Source organism: Kwoniella shandongensis, chromosome 9, assembly GCF_008629635.2.
Source record: "Kwoniella shandongensis chromosome 9, complete sequence".
NCBI lineage: Eukaryota > Fungi > Basidiomycota > Tremellomycetes > Tremellales > Cryptococcaceae > Kwoniella > Kwoniella shandongensis.
The window spans coordinates 644303-665178 of record NC_089295.1 but is presented as its reverse complement, the minus strand read 5'-3'; the positions used below and the strand labels follow the sequence as shown (position 1 = coordinate 665178).

The 20876-nt window shown below is 49.9% G+C and overlaps 7 protein-coding genes across 7 annotated transcripts; 4 read left to right on the top strand and 3 right to left on the bottom strand.

The window, feature by feature from the left end:
- Nucleotides 1-134: 134 nt before the first annotated feature.
- Nucleotides 135-2054, bottom strand: CI109_105166 (cystathionine beta-synthase; the record flags this gene model as incomplete). The annotated part of the gene is made up of 11 exons (XM_065967609.1): nt 135-453; nt 528-625; nt 708-941; nt 1021-1130; nt 1192-1217; nt 1278-1289; nt 1342-1425; nt 1480-1519; nt 1670-1739; nt 1811-1866; nt 1925-2054. 11 exons carry the CDS (start codon nt 2052-2054, stop codon nt 135-137), a joined length of 1179 nt encoding a protein of 392 aa, XP_065823681.1.
- A 299-nt stretch (nt 2055-2353) lies between these two features.
- CI109_105165 (uncharacterized protein) lies at nt 2354-5770 on the top strand (the record flags this gene model as incomplete). Its single annotated transcript, XM_032003185.2, has 9 exons — nt 2354-3701; nt 3762-3951; nt 4014-4107; nt 4178-4351; nt 4412-4670; nt 4727-4876; nt 4931-5266; nt 5323-5394; nt 5457-5770. The coding sequence occupies 9 exons, from the start codon at nt 2354-2356 to the stop codon at nt 5768-5770; spliced, it is 2937 nt and encodes a 978-aa protein (XP_031862507.2).
- Nucleotides 5771-6979: 1209 nt separating this feature from the next.
- Nucleotides 6980-11597, top strand: CI109_105164 (uncharacterized protein; the record flags this gene model as incomplete). The annotated part of the gene is made up of 12 exons (XM_065967608.1): nt 6980-7918; nt 7983-8151; nt 8914-9008; nt 9068-9277; nt 9334-9558; nt 9613-10071; nt 10135-10335; nt 10397-10642; nt 10720-10822; nt 10880-11064; nt 11130-11511; nt 11569-11597. 12 exons carry the CDS (start codon nt 6980-6982, stop codon nt 11595-11597), a joined length of 3243 nt encoding a protein of 1080 aa, XP_065823680.1.
- Nucleotides 11598-12296: 699 nt separating this feature from the next.
- Nucleotides 12297-13572, bottom strand: CI109_105163 (uncharacterized protein; the record flags this gene model as incomplete). The annotated part of the gene is made up of 2 exons (XM_032003183.1): nt 12297-12615; nt 12773-13572. 2 exons carry the CDS (start codon nt 13570-13572, stop codon nt 12297-12299), a joined length of 1119 nt encoding a protein of 372 aa, XP_031862505.1.
- Nucleotides 13573-13919: 347 nt separating this feature from the next.
- Nucleotides 13920-15236, top strand: CI109_105162 (uncharacterized protein; the record flags this gene model as incomplete). Its single annotated transcript, XM_032003182.1, has 3 exons — nt 13920-14616; nt 14716-15074; nt 15132-15236. 3 exons carry the CDS (start codon nt 13920-13922, stop codon nt 15234-15236), a joined length of 1161 nt encoding a protein of 386 aa, XP_031862504.1.
- A 358-nt stretch (nt 15237-15594) lies between these two features.
- On the top strand, nt 15595-17290 carry CI109_105161 (uncharacterized protein; the record flags this gene model as incomplete). The annotated part of the gene is made up of 4 exons (XM_032003181.1): nt 15595-15690; nt 15784-16554; nt 16620-16678; nt 16807-17290. The coding sequence occupies 4 exons, from the start codon at nt 15595-15597 to the stop codon at nt 17288-17290; spliced, it is 1410 nt and encodes a 469-aa protein (XP_031862503.1).
- Nucleotides 17291-17366: 76 nt separating this feature from the next.
- Nucleotides 17367-20700, bottom strand: CI109_105160 (uncharacterized protein; the record flags this gene model as incomplete). Its single annotated transcript, XM_032003180.1, has 16 exons — nt 17367-17861; nt 17917-18030; nt 18088-18133; nt 18193-18288; nt 18349-18500; nt 18565-18634; nt 18699-19174; nt 19238-19291; nt 19345-19516; nt 19584-19614; nt 19672-19813; nt 19877-19915; nt 19974-20055; nt 20124-20166; nt 20252-20373; nt 20564-20700. The coding sequence occupies 16 exons, from the start codon at nt 20698-20700 to the stop codon at nt 17367-17369; spliced, it is 2271 nt and encodes a 756-aa protein (XP_031862502.1).
- Between the last annotated feature and the right edge of the window lie 176 nt (nt 20701-20876).

The following is a 20876-nucleotide window of genomic DNA, read 5'->3' as shown; positions in this document are numbered from 1 at the left end:
CACGACGGACCGGATGAAAACTCATCAATGCATACATATCCAGTTACATGGTGTACGATCTATCCGTCTTGCCCTTCATCAATCCAGTTGTATTACATACGTCCGTCCAATTGAAATCGATCTCTGAAAGTTCTTCATACTTCGCCATCTTGCTGAACCTTTCCTTCACCTTCTACTTTCTCCACCACTACCCCGCTGACGTCCCCCAAATCTCTCCCCAACACATTCCTAATCACATCTCTCAAATCCTCCTCCTCTACTGCGGCTGCACTCTTCGCCGTCTCCAAGAACCACGGTTTGCTCATATAGTTCCTCACTCCGTCCGGTAAGATGACAATGACGTTGGCTGAGGGATCTTTGGCTATCTCATCACCGGCGGGGGAGAGAAGATAACGAATCGCGCCGGAAAGGGCAGAACCGGATGATCCTCCAACGAAGAGAGATTCTCTACGACTGTTGACAGGGGGACAGTGTCAGCTGCCATGTGCATCAATCGTGCCATAAAGTGACGCAGAGACTGCACTCACATCAATCGCTTGGTCATAGCGAATGACTCTTCGTCGTTCGTCTTGATCCACTCATCTACGACAGGTGGATTGGGATCGAGCACCTCTGGGAAGAAATCCTACATCGCTTGGGGATCAGCTGATGAACGACCCAGCATGACCGGATGCAGTAGCTACACATGCGACGGAGTCTGCACGTACATATCCGATGCCTTCCACTTGGTAATTTCCAGGTTCACCGCCACCTAAGATTGATCCCTCTGGGTCGACAGCCAGTACCGTCGTTCGCTTGTGCGAAGCTGCATCGCCGTTCACTAAGGATTTCTCGTTGTCACGGATGGCTCGAGCGATACCTGTGATGGTGCCTCCTGTCCCAGCTCCAGCCACAAGAAGGGAAATATCCTTTCTCGGTAAGTCGGACGTCTTGAGAGAGTACTGCGAATTGCAAGAGGTCAGTCAAGGTATCCACAAATGTGATTAGTGGGTTGATAATCGTCAAAAAAACGGCACGCACCATAATCTCCTCGTAGGTACCGTAATAGTGAGCAAGGGGATTGTGAGGGTTAGAATATTGATCCAGGATCACAGCGCCAGGAATAGATTTCCGTAGTTTCCGAGCGATACCTATAAGAAGAGCTTCATCAGCTATATGTCATTGTGTCACCCCAATATGCCAATAGCTAACCAATATGACTTTCAGGACTGTCCCAGCTGGAGGAAGGGAAGAGTCAGCTTTCATGGCTCGAGCAGAACTGGGAATTTACAGCTTACGCCGCTTCGGTTCTAAAGCCTAACAATCAGCTAGTGCAAGCTCATTAGACAGCGGGCAGCTCACGGTGTTCTGACGATCTCAGCACCTAGAGCACGCAGCATGACCTCCTTCTCCAAGCTCATCTTAGCCGGCAGGGTGATAATGCATCTGAGGACAAGACACGTGTAAGCGATCGCTGTCAAAAGCGCGTTTGACACCTACTTGTAGCCTTTCAGTGCGCATGCTAAAGCCAATCCAATACCTATGTATACCGTCCTATACTCAGTGATTGAACTTATTGGCATATCTTATACTGTGGCCTCGTACCTGTGTTACCGCCTGCGAAGAGTATAGTCGTGAGTACTTCGACCTAATCACCCGCTACAGTGGATGGAGGCGAGACTAGACTCACTCGTAGGCTCAATGACGATGCTTTGACCCGGTATCAGGATCCCATCCTTCTCAGCATGTTCGACCATTCGCTGTGTCAACGCCGTAAGCAGTTAGTCGGATGTTATTGATGGGCTGGGCACAGGAAGTATTGAATGTTCACCTTCGCTATCCTGTCTTTGACAGATCCACCAGCAGAGAAGAACTCGCATTTCCCTACTACAAGATAGCAGTGGCGTCAGCTAATCCTTCTTTTGCAGACGAGAGCATAGCTCACATAGATTACACTTGAGTCCTTCTTCTTTGGCGATGCGGTCCAAACGGATGAGTGGGGTGTGCCCCACCGCGTCGAGAGCCGAGGAAAGGACACCTTGCCAGTGATGTTGTGTTTGTGATTCGCCACCCATGTTTGTGGGATGTATAGCTGACCTCGGATGGTGTTGAGGCTCAGATGATGTTGAAGAAGATGTGGAGATGGCTGAGCGAGTCCAGAGTTGTACCTATATATGATAGAGGAGTTAGAGTGACCAGTGGAAGTGGACCACATGTAGTCGAATGATACCATCATGTGTATGCTGTTCAACGTTGCATGTGTGTGAGTGGTGTGATCACTCCGGTAACTCGCTAGATCCGGTATCAGCAGATGAACAGGTTCCGAACCGACTCACAGGTATTATTTATTCACGCCCCCTCTTTTATATACGGGATGGTCGCTCGATTTGTTGTGACGCACCAGACGCGCCTGTATTTCCCTGGCAGGAGAAGAGTTGATCATGTCCAACTGAACACTCTTTCTGAAAACACAACTCTGCTTCCTAGCTTTGTCTCCTCAACCCAAAAACGTGAATTGAATCTTGGTAGATCCCTCATTGTCATGTCCTCGTCTTCGTTCGCGCCTCCATTGAAAAACACGACAACAACAACAACGAAAGAAATTTGGAAAACTGAACAATCCGCGTTGGCGTCGACATCAACATCAACATCAACGCGATCCCAGCTCGCAATTCCCACCAATCCCGCCTTCACAGCACGGAAAAAGAGGCAACATCATGAAGAGGCAACTTCCAGCGCTTCGGGCTCGTCACCTCGAAGAGGTATCAAACGCGTTAGAGAAGCGACACCCATATGCGACGAGATAGAAGGGGAAGGCACATCAAGCTATCTCGTGGCTGATGCGTCAACCGCGGCACCGTATACTACAACGGTAGCAGGACCGAGCTCGTACGCGCAACGAGATGCGGAGGTCTTAGAAACGAGTGAGGGAGGGGATGGGGAAGGAAGTGTTCTGTTTTCAGAACAAGCGGGAGGAACTTTCGTCGTAGGAAGGACAGGTGGTAGAGATGATCTGGAAGACACTCTGACGACTTTGGTCAACGACGACGACGACCATGACGAAGGAGGAGAAGAAGAAGCGAAAGCTGGTGATGGAGAGGGAGAGGAAGAGGGTGATTTCTTCGTGGAAGAAGGTGATGGAGAGGAGGAACAACAACAAACAGCTTATGAAACGGAAGAATACTTCCTCGTTCAAGACTACGAGTCTCATCAGCAAATCCTCTCACCTGAAAATTTGGAAGAAGAAAATACTCTCGTGAATCCTCAACCCGCTACTATCGACTTACGAGCCGTCATGCCTCCGCCACTCGATACACGATCACATCAATCACAACTATCCACTTCCTCTCGGCACTCCGGAGGTCCAGCTTCTGCCCCTGCTCCACCACCACCAGCTACAGCGACGAACAACGATCGCATGACTCAGATACTTGAAAATCGTTCAATAGGAAACGGGACGAATCGACACAATCATTCATTTGTGGAATTGAACGAGGAAACATACTCTGATGAGGTCGTGGCGGAAGAAGAAAGGGACGATCTGCCTTCGCCAAGCAGTTATCATTCAGGTGATTCGGACGATTACGAAATGGATCATCGACCAGTCTTAGAACGAACAGCAATCAAGCGAGATATCAGAGCTTTTACGGAAAGTCTGACATTGCTCAGTGAGGGAGTCAATGGATATCGACCATACAAGATCGTGGACAGACTAGGAGAAGGTCAGCTTCGTGAATACGGCGGTAGCCCTGGACCCTTAAGCTGACATGTGCTCTTCCTAGGTACTTTCTCGTCCGTTTACCTCGCACATGATTGTCTGCATGAAACGTACTCGAATGAGTACTGGTCTGGTCGACCGGATGACAATGAGCAGGATGGCCCACGGGAGGTGAAAGTAGCTCTCAAAAAGATCTTGGTGACTAGTAGTCCTGCAAGAATAGAAAACGAATTGGCCATTTTGGAGAGTTTGAGGTGAGCTCAATATATGGAAGACAACATTCAGATCAGGTTAGCTGACGATTCACCATATACAGAGGATGTCGAAACGTATCCCAGCTCATTACAGCATTCAGAGAAGAGGATCAGGTCATCATTGTCCTTCCCTTCCACCGAAGTGACGACTTTCGAGTGAGTGACCCAGCGTTTATTTTACGGCATGATCATCGTCGGGTGGTGCTAAACTCGTCGCTTCTGACAGCACTTCTACCGACATATGGACCCACCACACATGCGATCATATCTTCGTAGCCTGTTCCGTGCGTTGAAAGACATTCACAAACGAGGGATCGTCCATCGAGATGTGAAACCCGCCAACTTCCTGTACGACTACGAGACTGAGGATGGCGTTTTGGTTGATTTCGGTCTTGCCGAAGTAAGTTTCATTGATGGAAGTTTGTCTATGAAATCAACTCACCATATGTCTCGTTTCTAGCGCTATTGCCCTCCCAGAAGACCTACCTGCCAACATGCTCCAGCGACACTGTCCTCCTTGCAGGGGTCAAAGATCAAGACAAACGAAACGTCGGTCGTCGAGCAAGCGGTATATGATGCCAGGAAGAGATCAAAGCAGGGCGAGGGGCGTGTAGGCTTCCCGCAGGAAGACAAGCGACCGACCATTAAGACCAACCGAGCGGGAACGAGAGGCTTCAGAGCTCCAGAGGTTCTATTGAAATGCCCTGATCAGACTGTTGGTGAGTTGGTTGGCATTCTGACGTCTCACTTAGATTTGGCTGACTGAACTGCTTAGCGATTGATATCTGGTCTGCGGGCGTGATGCTGCTGTCGATCTTGACACACAAGTTCCCCGTGTTCAACTCCAGTGACGATATTGAGGCGTTGATGGAGATTGCTGCGATCTTTGGGCGCAGTGCGATGGAGCGATGCGCTCTTCTTCACAGTGAGTCTGCCACAGTACTTCACTGTTTTCAGAGGCTGACAGTCGACCTTGAAGACCGTACAATCATTTCAAACGTTCCCACGATCGACAACAACCCACCTACTCTCTCAGCTTTAGTCCTCAAGCTCAACCCACACATCTACACACCTCACATGTCCAATCCTACACCGGCTGATGCGCGAGAGCATATCGAATCGATCGATCAAGCGATCGATCTGTGTACCAGACTCATACGGCTAGATGCGACGAAGCGATTGACAGCAGCTCAAGCATTGAGACATCCATTCTTGTCGGCGGATGTGGATCCAGAAGATGAGGCAGGACAAGATGAGGTATTAGCGCCGACAGAAGGGAAATGCGGAGAACTGCATGAGGTAGAGGGATCCAAGCGTGAGTGCGATTCCCTACCAAGGCTTATCGAATAGCAGCTGACATGATCCTTTCAGATCGAGCCTACTTACACCCGGACATGAGAGATCTGCACTTCGGTCAAGGTGTGCCCGCATCACGGGACACATGTGAGTAATAGTACCTCTGGACTTTAGAAAGCAGCTGATAGTTTACTTGTCTTTCTCCTCAGTATGTCCGGAACACGAGCATTATCAACAGCGGTTCCTACTCAATCCACTTACGACCCGTCGATGGGTCTCTCAGGCTGCTGAGGATGCAGACGAGGATGAAGAAGATGGCGAAGATGAGTTTGTGATTGATCCTCAGAGCCAATCACAATATGCCAGGAGCGGGAATGGCAATGGAAACGGGAGGATTCAACAAATACCGTTGAAGGAGAGGGATGTGAACACCGCTCAACATGCGGGTGGTGCGTTAGGGAGAGTGGACGGAACGAAGAGAAATGGGGCGTGGGCCAGTCGCAGGGACTTGTCAGTGGTGTGAGAAGACACGCCTTGCCATCGGTCAGTGTCTTGAGATATCCACAACGCGGAAGGAAGGAAGGAAGGAAAGACGGACGGACGAGCGAAGCATATGTACAGATTGTTATAGTCATTTGGGCTCTAGATACACCACCACAGCATTCCAATCCCCCCTTACTCATCTTACATAGATACATTGTACGACCCTCTCATTGATTTGTTGCATACTGTATATGAACGGAATGACGATCAAATGTGTTGCGTTGCGTTAATTACCGCCGGCTACAGTGCTGCTTTCCCGGAGGAATGATGTGTGATAAGTTTACGAGTGCGAGTGCCACGCCACGAGCTACTTCAGCATCTTTGACGCGCCTTGCCTTGTACCGAGTGGTCTTGTCCCGTTAAGCTACTCCCCATCGCAGCAGTAGCAGAACAGTAGTCATTCATTCATTCATTCATTCATTCGTAGTACTCGCCTATACCAATACCAGAGCATATATAGCCTTACACTGCTTGTCTGTTTGCACATTTCGGTATATACCCTATCCACACCACAGTTCCAAGAAGATCGCTTCGATTCGGATCGGATTGTCATTATACTAGGAGAAGGTACTTGTCGGACGGGTTTGGAAGTACAGCAACAGTGAAAGGATATACCAAGGTGAGTCAAGATCGATCCTTCATCGTCACGTTTGCTCTCCGTATGTCCAATCCATCATGTCACCCGTCCATACCGTTTTGTTCTTTTTGAACCACTGCGCAAAAGGGGAGTGAGAAACCCGTTCGAACCGGACCGAGGCGTTCTTGTTGGCGCTTTGAGGTGTGAGCGGTTGCCGTCTCATCTCGCCATGTCTTGTCTCAACCTGTCCCTACTCAGTCAATGCAGTTCCGGGTTATGAATCGCCCTCTTTGCTATTGTGCTTGTACTACTTTCACCTTAGCGGTAGAAGCGGTAGTTTGATTTTGGCTTCCCCTACTTTGTGCTTTCTTGGCGAACTTTCCCTATTCTCCCATTGCCTTATCACTTTGCCTCGTTACCATTTCAGTAGTATACCTTGCTAACATTGAACACCCATTAGGACCGTGATAACTGCATCTCCATCGTCGATACCAGAATCACCTTCCACTCTGCTTGTGGATATACCTTGCACCTATCAATTACACACGTCCCCCCAAACCCCCAACCCTCGTTACCTCGCATTCATATAGAACGCTCGACGACGTCTTCAAGATGGATTTGTACACCACCTCTTTTACTTTCCCCGGTCCTTCGCCTCGTTCTCTCCGCTCATCGTCCTCTCCACTCCCTTCATCGCTCGCTCTCCCAGGTTCTGGCGTGATCCCCACGATCCCCTTACCCAATGTCACCTCTGCGACTTCCCCGCCTTCCAAATCTTCCTCCACGACGACGCTTACTACCCCTGCACAAGTGGAGAAGGATTGGCAAACAGTCCAGAAGATGTGTCTTGACATCACGACGCGAGAAGGATGTCTTGTGACAGTCACAAAGGAATCGGTCGGTGTAGATCTCGGAGCAGCTACTCCTCCTCCTCCTCCTTCTGGGGAAGGTGATGAACCTATCCCAGCAACGACGACATGGAATTTCCACCTTTCAGGAGGGTACCAAAGCGTCATGGCGGCTCGAGGTGCGATCCTGAGAGAAGTACCGAAAGATAATCGGACTACACTCAAAGTTGCAAGAACCGAAATACTCGAATCACCCTTGGCAAGTGTTAGTCCGTTGAAACCCGACGTGAAAAGGAGATTGGATGAGATTGCGGCGGAGAGCAGAGCACATATCGCAGTTCTCAACATCGAGATTCCAGGAGCTGGAATCGGTGGGACAGTACTTGCCACAGCGGATGGTCAAGCCGTGACCTCTTCATCTACGAGCCAGGGACAGCAGGAGCCTACGACCACTACCACAAGCTCTCAACGAGAGGGAAGTGCGGGTCCGGAAAGTACGAATGGGGCGAACGCCGCTGCCACCGAAGGACTAGCGGGTAATGGTTCTACCACTACCGACGCGAATGCTGCGAGTGTACCACCGCCTAACGCCCCGGTCACTTACGGACTAGAGACAGAAAGAATGTGCGAGCTGGTCATCACAGGATCAGTGGAGAGTGTCGAAGTCGCAAAAGTTCGGCTGTTGGTCATGCTCGATGAGCTGGTGAGTGCGGGAACCCGGCCTTGTATACATTTGAGCATTGCTGAAATCGCTTCTGTTTGCGCAGAGCGGCCTCCACTCCGAAGTTTGCGATATCGACTACAAGCTGCACGCGATTATTGGCGCCCGTAAGCGAGGTGTGATCCAATCGATCCAAGAGGAGACCGCCACCAACATCTACTACCCAACTCCCCTCGTTGGCGTACTCAACCCTCCTCAACCCGGCCAACAGCAAGGTCTGGGTTACCGAAGCATGAACGGTGTCAGCGTACAAAACACCGGCAACATGGGAATACAAATGACTGGTGGTATGCCTGGTCAGCTTGGCATGAACGGTATGGGCGCGGCAAGTGGTGGTGGCATGCATTTGGGCGGCGGTGCCGGAGGTGCGATGGGCATGGGAGGTATGAACGGCAATTTCCAACAACCTCAACATCGTAATGCCGGTCCGCCAGTCTACAATCCCCATCAACACGTTCACTACCCCTATCAACCCCAACCGCTCAGCATCGACCCCTCCACAACTCGCGGAATGCCTTACAACGGTCCTGGTATCCAGTACCCTATGCACGGTCCTCCTCCACCCATGTCGGTCAACCACACCGGGATGTCGTCAATGCAAACGGGTTATCAAAGCATACCCAACAGTCGAATCGGTTCACCTATGCCGCCTAACATGCATCATGGCATGCAAGGGATGAACATGGGTCCTGGACCAAACCATGGACATGGCCATGGTCCCGGCATGGGAATGGGACCAGGACACAACCATGGTCATGGTCACGGACCAGGTCCTGGACCGAACAACATGCCCTACGGCGGACACGGACACGCTCAAAATCATATGCATGTAGGAATGGGCGGCGGACCTATGGGACCAGGTGTAGGTATGGGTATGGGCGGTGGTCCCATGGGAGGTATGGGTATGGGCGGTCCAAACATGGGACACTTCGGAGCAGGACCTCATCCCGGTTTGAGCGTACATGGTGGCGAGCAAGGGATCTTGGGCAAATCGAACCAGATCTGGATCACTGGAGAGTTCTTCGGCGTTCAACGAGCTAGAGACATGTTGCTCAATGTTGCTATACAGAAGGTAAGTAGGCATTGTCTCGCTCGCTGAATGGGGAATTCCGTTGACATTTTATCTCGTAGAGCAAACTTGTCATTTCGAGAGATACGGCTATCCTCCCACGAAAGCTCGATTGGTTGTTAACTGAACGGTTGGAAGAGGTCAAGAACATCATGAACGATAACGGGACCTATATCCAAGTGCCTTCGGTTGGAAGTCAGGCTAGCTTGATCACTGTCTTTGGCGACCATCGAGTTAACATCGAGCGCACCATCAGAAGTGTCATGGCTTTGGTGAGTGTCCCATCAATATATAGATCACGAATGCTGATATGGGTTTTCCCATACAGGCTTGTCAGTTCTACGTCGCGTCGTTCTGGCTGTTGCCGATCTCGTTCGACGTGCTCATGCCTCAGGCGAGCTTGAACCCTGCACAAATGCAGCCGGTCCTTAAGAGGATCGCTCATGCAACAGGAGCCGAGGTGGTGTTCAAATCGAACTGCTTCGAGATGCACGGTCTGGAGCAAGAGGTCCGGGCAGCTGTCATGATGGTCTTGGAGCTAGAAGCTATCCACGTGAGTCGTTTCGAAAAAGCATACTATGACAAGGAGCCTCTGACGTCTTTGCAGAACTTCCACCATGAGATTCGATTCCAGATCGAGCTTGCCAATGAGCATCGCGAATTCATAAGTGGGAAGAAGAACGGCAAGATCAACAAGATCATGAAGATGGCCGGTGTCAAGATCAAGTTTGAGACCTTCAACGACTACAACTTCCTCATGGATGTATCTGGCTCGGATCTCGGTGCCCTTCAGGGTCTTTCGATGTTACAGGAAGAATTGCCTGCCGAGGTATCGTTCCACGTTCCAGAGAGTTATCATAAACGGATCATCGGAGTAGGCGGAAAGAACATCCAGCGGATCATGAAGCTGTATGGTGTGTATGTGAAGTTTTCCAATGCGGAAGAGTTTGCAGCGCTCGGAGGGTACTTGGACAATGAGGATAATGTCGTTGCGAGGACACCGGCGAAGAACGCGATCAACTTAGAGAGTCTTAAGCAGTCCGTGATGGAGCTGGTGAATCCTAAGGTGAGTTGATGGGAAATCCAATCACGAAAGGTTTGCATACTGATAGGTCTGCGTTGATTATAGGACAAGGACTACACTGTCGAGAGTGTTTCCATCCCTAGGCGATATCACAGAACTCTGCTCGGGGAGAAGAGCATCTTCATTCATGATATCGAGCAGAAGACGAACTCAATAGTCCGATTCCCATACAAGGAAACAGCAAGTGACATCGTCACGATCTTCGGTCCCGAGTCACAAGTCCATATCGCTGCTGCGATGCTGCTGGTGAGTCAGCGTAACGTATGCCGTTGCAAGACGTGATCCGCCTGGCTAATGCTTTTCACAGGACCACGTACCCTTCGAGGCGGATCTTCATGTTCCTCCAAACCCCGAACTCACTCGTCTAGTGACTTCAACCGACTTCATCCTCTTCACCGAACGGGTCAAGCGAGATCACCAGATCGCGATTGTTCCTTCTGCTAAATTCGGACAAGGAGAAGAGGCGATCTTCAAGTTCAGATGTCAGAGAAGTAACATCGATTTCTTGGGAACGTCGAGAGATGCTCTCGAAGAGTGGCTGGGACAGCATAACGTAAGTGGTGACGACTCTGTGTAGGAAGATCTATGGTGGAGGTGACAGCCAGAGCTGATGTGATAAATCCCGAACAGATTCAGGTCTACCCGTCTAACGCGACCAAGCGAGTCGACTCGTTTGCCGATGCGTTCTCTCACTTCAACAGCAAGCTCTTAGCTACTGGAGCAAACAACACTGGTGAGTTGTTTAGCGACTCGGTCATGACGAAGTACTGACTAGTGTCAATGACTGCAGAGGGCGAAGGTGAATCGCTTGTGGAGCGTCGTCAGCGACCCGTGACTGTCTCGACCGATGTTCGAGCACTGTTCAATGGTCCTGGAGCGTCTTTCCGTTCGGGTGATGAGAGCTCCCTTGGCTTTGCTGGACCCTTGAGTTATGCTGAACCTCGACGTGGCGCTGATTTGTGGCCTGGATCGACAGTGAGTAACTGGTCATCTGGGGGTGTCCCGGTAAGATGGAAAGCTGACCAACTTATCTTGTATAGCAACCGACTCGATCGGAGAGTGATCATTCCAAGCGTGATTCCGATCCTATCATCCAAGACCGAGTCCGACAAGCATCCACAGGGCACGGCGGCCCATCTCACCCTCACCCGCATAGTCAACCGCGAGTCGTCTCGGCACGACATCAATCGCTCGATATCTCACATATGAACTTTTCTCGATCTCTCTCCAGTAACCAGGGTTCGTTTGGACCGATGCCGCCCAGTCCTACGGCGGCGACTTCGAGTCCTAATACGGCTACGGGACCGTATTTCCCCCATTCGGGACCGCATCCGATTAGGGCGAACGTCACTGGTCGTGGGGGCTACGGTGGAGCAGGAGCGGGAGCAAGTGGTGACCAGGGTGTGGACAGTGTCACGCAGGGTGAGTGATCACGAGCTCTAAACTCCGACAATATATACTGATTATTCTCTACGACAGCTTTGAGCAATGTCCAAGTCTCACACTAATCAGGGATCGCTCAACATAATTGTGTCTTCACGCCCAACAACCCCAAACGTGTCTTTCCCCTCAACCCCCTCCCTCCTCATTCCGAGGACTTGACTCTGCGATCAGTGAAGTTCTCCTTCTCTCTTAGTATTTTCTTGAATATACCCAGAATGGATTTTCGATTCTCCTCATTTTGATTCCTTCATTTGATTCAACTACTTTCCAGTTTTCATCTTCCCATCACCAATCACACCACCCTGCACAACTTTCCAAACCCAACCCAAACCCATCTTCCATCAAACACACGTCTACGATTTCAGTTTCGTCATAGCAGTACTCGTACAGTACGAGCAGTATCATTTTCTCATGCACGATGCACGGATAGGACTCTGCTATATCTCATCTTGCAGCTTTGACGATGCGTCCGCGACAAATCGCGACCACGAGCAGGCAGCAGGAGCATCAAGTGATTTGCTGCTCGACACGGACTCCACGATCAACTGAGAGCAGTGTCATTGCAGGCCAATCAGATAGTGGGCTAATCACGACTGTGTTGATCTATCGAGGACGATCTTACTCTAAAGTACGATGGCGTGTTCGTCAGAAGTGAACTGAATTTTAAGTGCATTGCGTCCGGACCGCGCGTCATGATATGATAGCAATAATATTGATGTATGCACCGTCTCAATCAAAAAGGGAAGCTACACGCCACATCACGCTCACTCGCCCTTCCCTTCTACCTCCTTTCCTACCTCTTTCACTCTCTCCTGTCTCTGCTTCAACATCTCCTCTCTTCTCTCTCTCGTCTCTTCCACCCTCTTATTCCAATACACTCTGAGTTTATCAATCATATTTTTAGCTCCACCATTCTCTACTTCTTCTTGGAACTTGGATAGGACGCGTAATTGGGCACCGTCGGTGAATGAGGAAGAGTATGTGTTAAGGAAGTTGCGTGATGGGGAGAGGATACGATTGAGCGTGGTAGGGATAGAGACGATGGGATGGAATATGGTAGAGAGGGGAAGATGGAGTAGGGCTCTGTGAGAGGCGTAGCGTGATAGGGTATCAGCTTTCCGATCATTGCGAGACATCAAACGATTTGCGACGGAAATGGCAGGATCGTCTTGAGATCATGAAGGAGGAGGGGGAGAGGACCACGAAACCATGGCAAGCTGAACAAGACCCGCCCACTCACCCCTGATCACCCCATTCCATCCATTCCATCCCTCTCACCTCATCTCTATTCCTCTTCTTCCCACTCGCACCACTGACCACACCTCTCGAGACCGATCCGAAATCGTATTCCCCATCATCCCATTCTAGCTCTTCCATATATCTTCCTACCACGCCGTCGGGTGTACCTCTCACGTAAATGATGGAATAAGGATCGATCTTCCGTTTCAACGTTTCGAAAGGTGCCGAGAGCCAGCTCAACGAACCGGACGCAGACGAGGATGCGGACGGTGTTATTTCTGAAGTGATACCGGATGAAGGGAGAGACTTTGACACCGAGGGCGGTCTTAATCTACGTAACTGCTCTTCTCTCGTGGGCAGTGGCGTTCTCTTTCTCAAACATAACATCCTGCACAACGGTCTCGCTTCGTCAGATTGGGTACAGAACGAAAAGCATTTCTCAGGCATTCGAGGTATCACAGCTGGTTGTGCCGCTGTAGCTGAAGTCGAGGAAGAGGCGGTAGCTTGAGATTGGAAATATGATAATGAGGGATCGTATTTCGATGCGAGGATCGAAGCTGTTGATGTTCCCAGTGTGGGGAAGAGGGTTGATGATGTTGATGGATGATTATATAGTTGTGAGAAGAGCTTGGATGACGGTGAGGAGGAAGGAGTTGAAGAATCATCAGAATCGGGGCTGACGTTCTGTGGGGGCAGTGGCGGGGTAGAATCTGAAGATGAGCTCGGATCGGATGAAGGTGGAGGGAGGTTAGGCTGGGGATGGTCGGATGGCCCGTCACTGGACGAAGGTAGGACAGGCATTGCGTTAATGTGAGCGATAGAAGGAGGGAAGGTCGGTGAGGGGAACAAGTGACTGTCAATGTATACAATAGGTGGCTTATGTAGGGTGGAATGACTGAAATGCACGCATAATTGCAATTCATCGCAACTTGCTTCGTCGTCCGCTGCCCGGTGGCGATTAGCAACATCGCGAGTGGGATGACCCCAGCGCGCCTAGTGACAGTACTAACCAAGACCCGCTCGCCTAAGCAGAAATCAATCCGCGTTTCAAGATTTCTAAATCTGCTCGGTCCACTAATTGTCGGTGTGTGTTGTTGTTCTTGCGGTTCCGTTGCTCTCTATCTATCTTTGCAACCTCACGTCCCACCATGGCAGACCACGCCGAACCCCCTGCCGAGCCTGCTATTGAGACTACGGTTGATACGATCGCCTCGTATCCTGAAGCTCGAGAATCGGACGGGATTCAACTACCACCTTCAGATCTGGCAGGTGACGATGTTCCAGGTCCATCAACAACGTATATACCTCGTCAACCTTCACCGCCATTACCGAATCTCAAACCCCGTCCTTTCCCTCTTTCCGAGCGAATAGCCCGGGACGAAGGTAGTGATGACGATGAGGATGATGAGGTTCTCGCTACATTACCGATGTATTTGAGCTCTACACTTCATTCGAATTTGGACATCTATCAATATCCCTTACAACATCGTTCCATCTCGGTACCCAAATGGGCTCAAGACCGAGGGAAAATAATCACCTCTCGAGTTAAGGAGAAAGCGGGTAGGGTGGAGGTGGAAATTCCAGTCGATGCAGGAACGAGTTATTGGCGAGAAGATCGTGCGAGGGATCTGGGGTTCGTTATGAATGTTAATGAGAATGGCGGGGAGAACGGTGATGTTGTAGGTGGATATGGCTTTAGTGGAAGAGGAGGAGCAAGTGGAAAGGACAAGGATAAAAAGGGGAAAGAGAAGAAGAAGAATGATGAGAAATGGGGTGATAAGATGAGACTGAGGAGTGAATTGGTGCCCAATTCCACGGGTTATTACTCGGGTGTCATTCGAGAGGGTGAGTCCAACCTTCCTCCTCATCACCATCCGTTATCACACTTGTACGCTAAACCATTTTTCTGGAATGCTGACTTCGATTATCTTCTTCTCATGGTAGGTGCTCTACACCTCCATCCTATATCCCGACTATTACAATTCCGAACAGCGCTTGACTATCTCGATGAAGCCGATACGAAACAACGCGAACGCTCTTCCCGTCGTAGTGCGGCTAACGGAGCCAACGGGGACAACTCAGACGATGATGATGGTCCTGGCGGCGCCAAGAAAAAGGGCAAAGCACCTACTGCGGCATCGGCAGCGCCTATCAAAGATCTTCGACCTGCTCGGAAGTTGTTAGATGAAGAAGAGAACGATGGGAGTGGTTCGATCAAAGATTTCAGAAATAAAATGTGGTGGATGGCGAACAGGGAAGCGGACGATGAATGGATTCCGTATACTTGGAAAGAGGGTGTTCATGTGAGCTACCATGATCTCGTTTGGAAGGAGCGAAGCTGACTTTTTTGGGCGGTACAGGATGATGGAGTAGCTCAGGCTTTGGAGGCTTTGGTGGTTCCCGAGGATAAGAGGGAGAGATTGACGAGTAAGACCAGACCATTAGATTACCTAGATCGAACATGAGGAGGACTCGTGTCGTCGCATCACGGCTTGACAGTCCATGTTAGCTATAGTACCACACCATGCATATGTATATACCATCATTCTGATATAGTATCAGCTGTTTCTGCGGTTCCAGTTGAAATTTTGGTTCCGTCGGAAGTGTTTGGGTTGTGGGGTGGATCACGGACTTGAAAGATAACGAGCGAGTCGAAGCGAAGCAACGAATTCATTCAACCACCTTCACTTCGTTTCTCACAAATACATTTCGTTCTTGTCTATCTGCCGGAGTATCCCAATTAGACCTCGTTATCGCAGAAGAACGCACCGAACTCCTTTGATCCATCGCCTTTTACCTCTTCCATTGTACCACTCATACACAATGTCCGCCCCTCGTCTGCTCCGCTTGACCCGAGCGACTCGAGGTTTTACTCCTGCACGAGCGTTTACTCGTGGCTACGCTACCTCTGAACTCAAGGTGAGTCGCCTCTCCAGCTACAATAGTCCTGAAGCACCATATGATCTGCATCTTCCGCTTGGTACTCAGCTAAACTCTTACTCCATACCACAGCCAAACCTATCTTATCTCGAACCCACTCATCCCGATTCCGTCGTCCCTGCTTCTACACAATCCTTGATCACTGATCATTCCGAATACTTGCTCAACACCTATGTCCGACCACCACTCCTCTTCACCCACGGTAAAGGCCTCACATTGACCGATTCGTCTGGACGTCAATATCTCGATTTCACAGCTGGTATCGCCGTCACAGCGCTCGGTCATTCCGATGACGGTGTCAACAAAATCATCTCTGAACAAAGCTCAAAGATCAGTCATGCTTCTAATATATATTGGAACGAATGGGCTGGTGAACTTGCCAAATCGCTCGTTGAGAAAACTCGTCAACATGGTGGTTTAGGTCTATCATCAACTTCGAAGAAGGAAGGAGGGAAAGTGTTTTTCTCCAACAGTGGGACAGAAGCGAATGAGGGTGCATTGAAATTTGCCAGAGCTTATGGAAAGACTATTTCAGAAGATAAAACTGGGATAGTCTGTTTCACCAACGCTTTCCATGGAAGATCAATGGGAGCACTTTCCGTCACCCCAAACCCGAAATATCAAGCTCCCTTCGCTCCTCTCATCCCAGGTGTACGAGTCGGAGAATACAACGATACCAATGTCGAGAAGATCAAAGAATTGATAGATGAAAAGACATGTGGTGTCATTGTCGAGCCGATTCAGGGTGAAGGAGGTGTAGGAGAGGGAAAGAGGGAATGGTTGGAATTGGTCGCAAAGAGGTGTAGGGAGGTTGGAGCCGTTTTAATTTATGATGAGATTCAGGTGGGTTGTGTCTGACTGCCCGTATCAGAGGGCTCAGTGCTGACGGTACTTCTCTCTACTCCCAGTGCGGTCTCTTCAGGTCCGGTACCATGTGGGCTCACTCCGAGTTCCCTTTGGAAGCACAGTGAGTGGTGTTCTGTCACATACTCAACCCGTGGCACTACATACCATAACCCCTTTACCTGCACTCAATCCTGAGCCGCTTTCCGTCCTCTTCCTGTCGATACCTTACTGACCCAACTCCCTACGCAGACCCGACATCGTCACGATGGCCAAACCCCTTTCCAACGGTTTCCCCATCGGAGCCATCCTCGTCCGATCCTCCATCGCAGCAACCATCTCCCCCGGTATGCACGGAACAACATTCGGCGGTCAACCCCTCGCCACTGCCATTGGAGTCCACGTCATCTCCCGCTTATCCGACCCCACTTTCCTCAAATCTATGAAATCCGTTTCGAAGCATTTGGACGATTTGATCAAGAGATTACCGGTGTTGTTCCCGACCCTGTTGAAGGATGAAATTCGAGGACGTGGATTGATTCGAGGTATCGCTTTCAAGGACGAGACCAAACCCGGAGAGTTGGTGAGGTTGGCTAGGGAACGCGGAGTATTACTTCTCACTGCAGGGAAAGATGCCGTCAGACTCGTCCCAGCACTGGTTGTCACAGAGGAGGAATGTGACAAGGCTATGGGAGTCATTGAGAGTTGTTTGCATCTCATGGCGGAAAAAGCTTAAATCTAGGGACAGTGTACATAATACAAGAACATGCATTTTCCCAGATTGTAAATAGCATCGCACATCAACTCTGTATCTAGTCTAACTTCGCCTTTGCCTGAACGTTCAAAGAGTCGATGATCCTCTTTACGCGTCTGTTGTTCTCCCATTCCATCATCTGAGCTGCATATGCCACCCAAAGCGCCACGATCGCCACCAACGCCGCAACGACATAGTGCCAAGTCTTCCATTCACCCTCACTCTTGCTTGCCTTTGCAGGGACCCAGACGTCTATCCTTCGTCTCCTATCCGGCGTCTTCGTCTCGTAGATGATCTGAGGAGAATCCTCAAACCATACCCAAAGACGTTGGTTGGGCCAATCGAACTGTAATCTCCCTCCTACAGATGCTGAGAACTCGATCTCACCTTCTCGGAATACTCGACGAGGGAGGAAGATCTCTGTCACCTCGTTGATTTGAGGAGCGGTGGTGTCGGGGCGTAATGTTGATCGCCAACGGTGAGTAAAGTGACCGGTCTCATAATCGTAGGTTGACGATTGGGGCGTTCCAGACGTGGCAACGACATATGGTCGCTGAGCACCTAATTAGACATACGTCCACCAAAGTCAGAGTCAGAGACCAACTTACGACGATAACGTCCAACAATCTTCCTCCAGCATCAAGATCATTAGAGTCCTCCGCCTTCTTCGATGCGATCGAGCGATTGTGGTTAGAGTACCATGAGAAGTTCTCGGCGTTCCACTGATCCAGGGCGGATCAGCATCGCACTTGTTGCTACTGCAACATGCCGAAACTCACGTCATCGCCAATATCATTCCTGTTCGTGGGGTTGTACGTCCATAGGCTGCTTGATGTCAGCAGTGACCACCATAAATACATATTACTCAGCCTTCAAACACTCACTTGAAACCGACCATCGCGCTCTCCATAGCGGAGATCAAAGCATCCATCGCCCTTTCTTGCCATGTCCAATCACCAGTCTTGAGCGCATGTTCATTGCTACATTGCTCTTACGATCAGCGCCTACTCCTTGCTAGAACATGCACACGGTATGCTTACTTCAAATCCATTGGAACACCGCATTCGCCGATGACAACAGGGACAGGTCCAAGTTTGAGTCTGGCTTCAAGCACCAGATTCTTGATTTGTAAAGCATAATTCGTTTTGGCAGCTTCCTTGCCAAAGTATAGAGCACGAAGTACGAACATGCCCTGAACAAAAGACCATCCCGTCAATTCCATCGACCCCTTTGCAGTGACCTTGAACGTAACTCACCCTTGACAGCCCTTGTACATTGACGGTCATGAAGCCGAACTGTTTCTTGAACAGCGCATTGAGGTCATACCTGTTACGTCGACGGAGATTCTGATCAGCTGAGATCTCTTGCATGTGAGAGAGATGTGACTTACCAATGTGGGGCATAGACCATATTGATAGGCCTTGATGATTCTTCCCACTCTGGACAATACTCGTTTGGAACAGCTTCCACCATTCTCGCTTTCAGTCCTCCTGCCAACGCTTTCCCTTTCGATGAAGCTCTCTGCACTACTTCTTCCCACTTCTTCACGAAGGGGAAATAATGGTCTTTGTAGAAATCAACCTTCTCCCCCTTCCGCTTGCTCTTGGTGAAGTAATCCTCCTGCAGAGCAACGGCCTGACCCTTTGCTTCGCTCCATCTCCAAACGCCTTCCTTTTCCCAAGGACATGAACCGGAGGCCCATGCTGATGCAGAGGTGGTGTTACCTGTCGTGTGGCTCGATATACGGGTGGGGAAGGGGAATGATCGGGTGTACACTGGGACTTTGGGTGTAGGGTGGCCTGCTCCCATCGAGAATGATTGGAGAGGAGAAGGGAACTCGCCCAAGTGTAAGTCTGTGTTGTAGTTCTATGGAAATCCTATCTCGATCAGCACTTTTCATGTCATCATAAGGTAAATCGGAGGACCTACCCATTCATGTATGGACGGCAGACCGATGAACCCGGGATGAGGCTCATTCATGAGCTATATTCATGCTTGGTTAGCTCACTACGATTACCGATCGACTAAGGGCTCACCTCGAAACCCATGACCGTATCCAGGTCTCCTACAGCCTCGACCAACTTCTCGAATGCGCCGAGGAAAGCATCCTGCAAGAAAGTCTGGATGTTGACCGACTTCTTGACGCCATTACGTGTGGCAGGGACCTTGAGGGAAGGTGCAAACGTCTCTCCTGCCCAGAACAGAGTGCTAGAGGAGAACAAGCGATACGTCAGCTCTCGTGATTTAAGGAGAGATCCCTGCCAGTCTAGCTCACTTCATGGTCGCTGCTGCGAGCTTTTGGTATCCTGATCCATTACTTATTAGCATCCATCGTACGCAAGTGACAGTTTGGGCTTACTCACCGGTAGGCCATAATCCCCTTTCTCCAGCCAATCGCCCTCCTCTAATTCCATCCAAGAAGGCCGCTCCAGACAGAGCAAGAGCTTCCCCATCATTCGAGAGGTCAAATCCCGCTACTTCAAGTGTCCATCCTGGTGCTCCGGACTATCGATCCAATCGGTCAGTGTTGTTCCCCTCCAAAGAAGTGGAAAGAGCTGGACGACTCACTCCGCCAGAATATCTCGACCAAACATCTTGGTGGATTGCCTATCAACACACAGACTATTCAGCGACGTTGCAGAGAAGGGAGGTGGATGAAGCTCACGACATAAGCTACCAGACCGTGTAACTCCATACTTTTCAGCAGATCTCGTAGGTATGTCAGGTACTCTTCGTCGTACACTCCTCTATTCAGATCAACAAAGATATCAGCTTGACTCCTTCCCAATGGTTCGATTCGCAGGGATCAACGCACGGTCCACCATGTTCGATAGCTTCCCAAGTCACGTTTAATCGCACTGTCCGAACGCAAACACAAGTGAAGGGTCAGCTATGGCTTACGACCTCAGAGTTCCATAGGAGAGTCTGATGGAGCTAGCTTACCAAATGTCAGTCCCCATGATTTGAGCCTTTGCCAATGTTCATCTGCTTCTTCGAGGGGGAATGGTCTACCAACATAACTTGCTATTTTATGATCGTGTATTTTGGGTACGGGACTGTTCGGACTGAGACGAGTCCAGCATGAGCGTTAGCTAGTGCTCCACGAAATAATGCTTTGATATCATAGGAGATATGCCATCACGACAAAAGATAATTTGCCCAAGATCAGAGCGGGAGGTGATAGCGATTTGTCAAGCTGGACACAAGTCCGGATGACAAAAGAAGCCGAGAGGAGAGAACGTATGTCCAACTCACACTTTACTAGCCCCACCTACGTTCGCACCTCTCAACGAAATCACTCTACCATGAGTATCGACGAAATCTTTCCCATTGATCGAGATTGACGAGGAAGATAGTTGGGTGAGCGGGAATTCGTGTCCTGCTTCTGCCATTTTTACTCGAAAGTAGCCGGTTTGATCTCGCTGAAAAAAGTGTTTTGCTTGTATGTGCGTTTCTTTGAACGCTTTTCGATTGTTCGGTAATCAGGCTGAGAGGAAAGTAGAATGTTATGCAGATAGCTATCTAGAGATGTTCCAGAGTTTGTAACCTGTTTGTAAAGTGGTCGCGT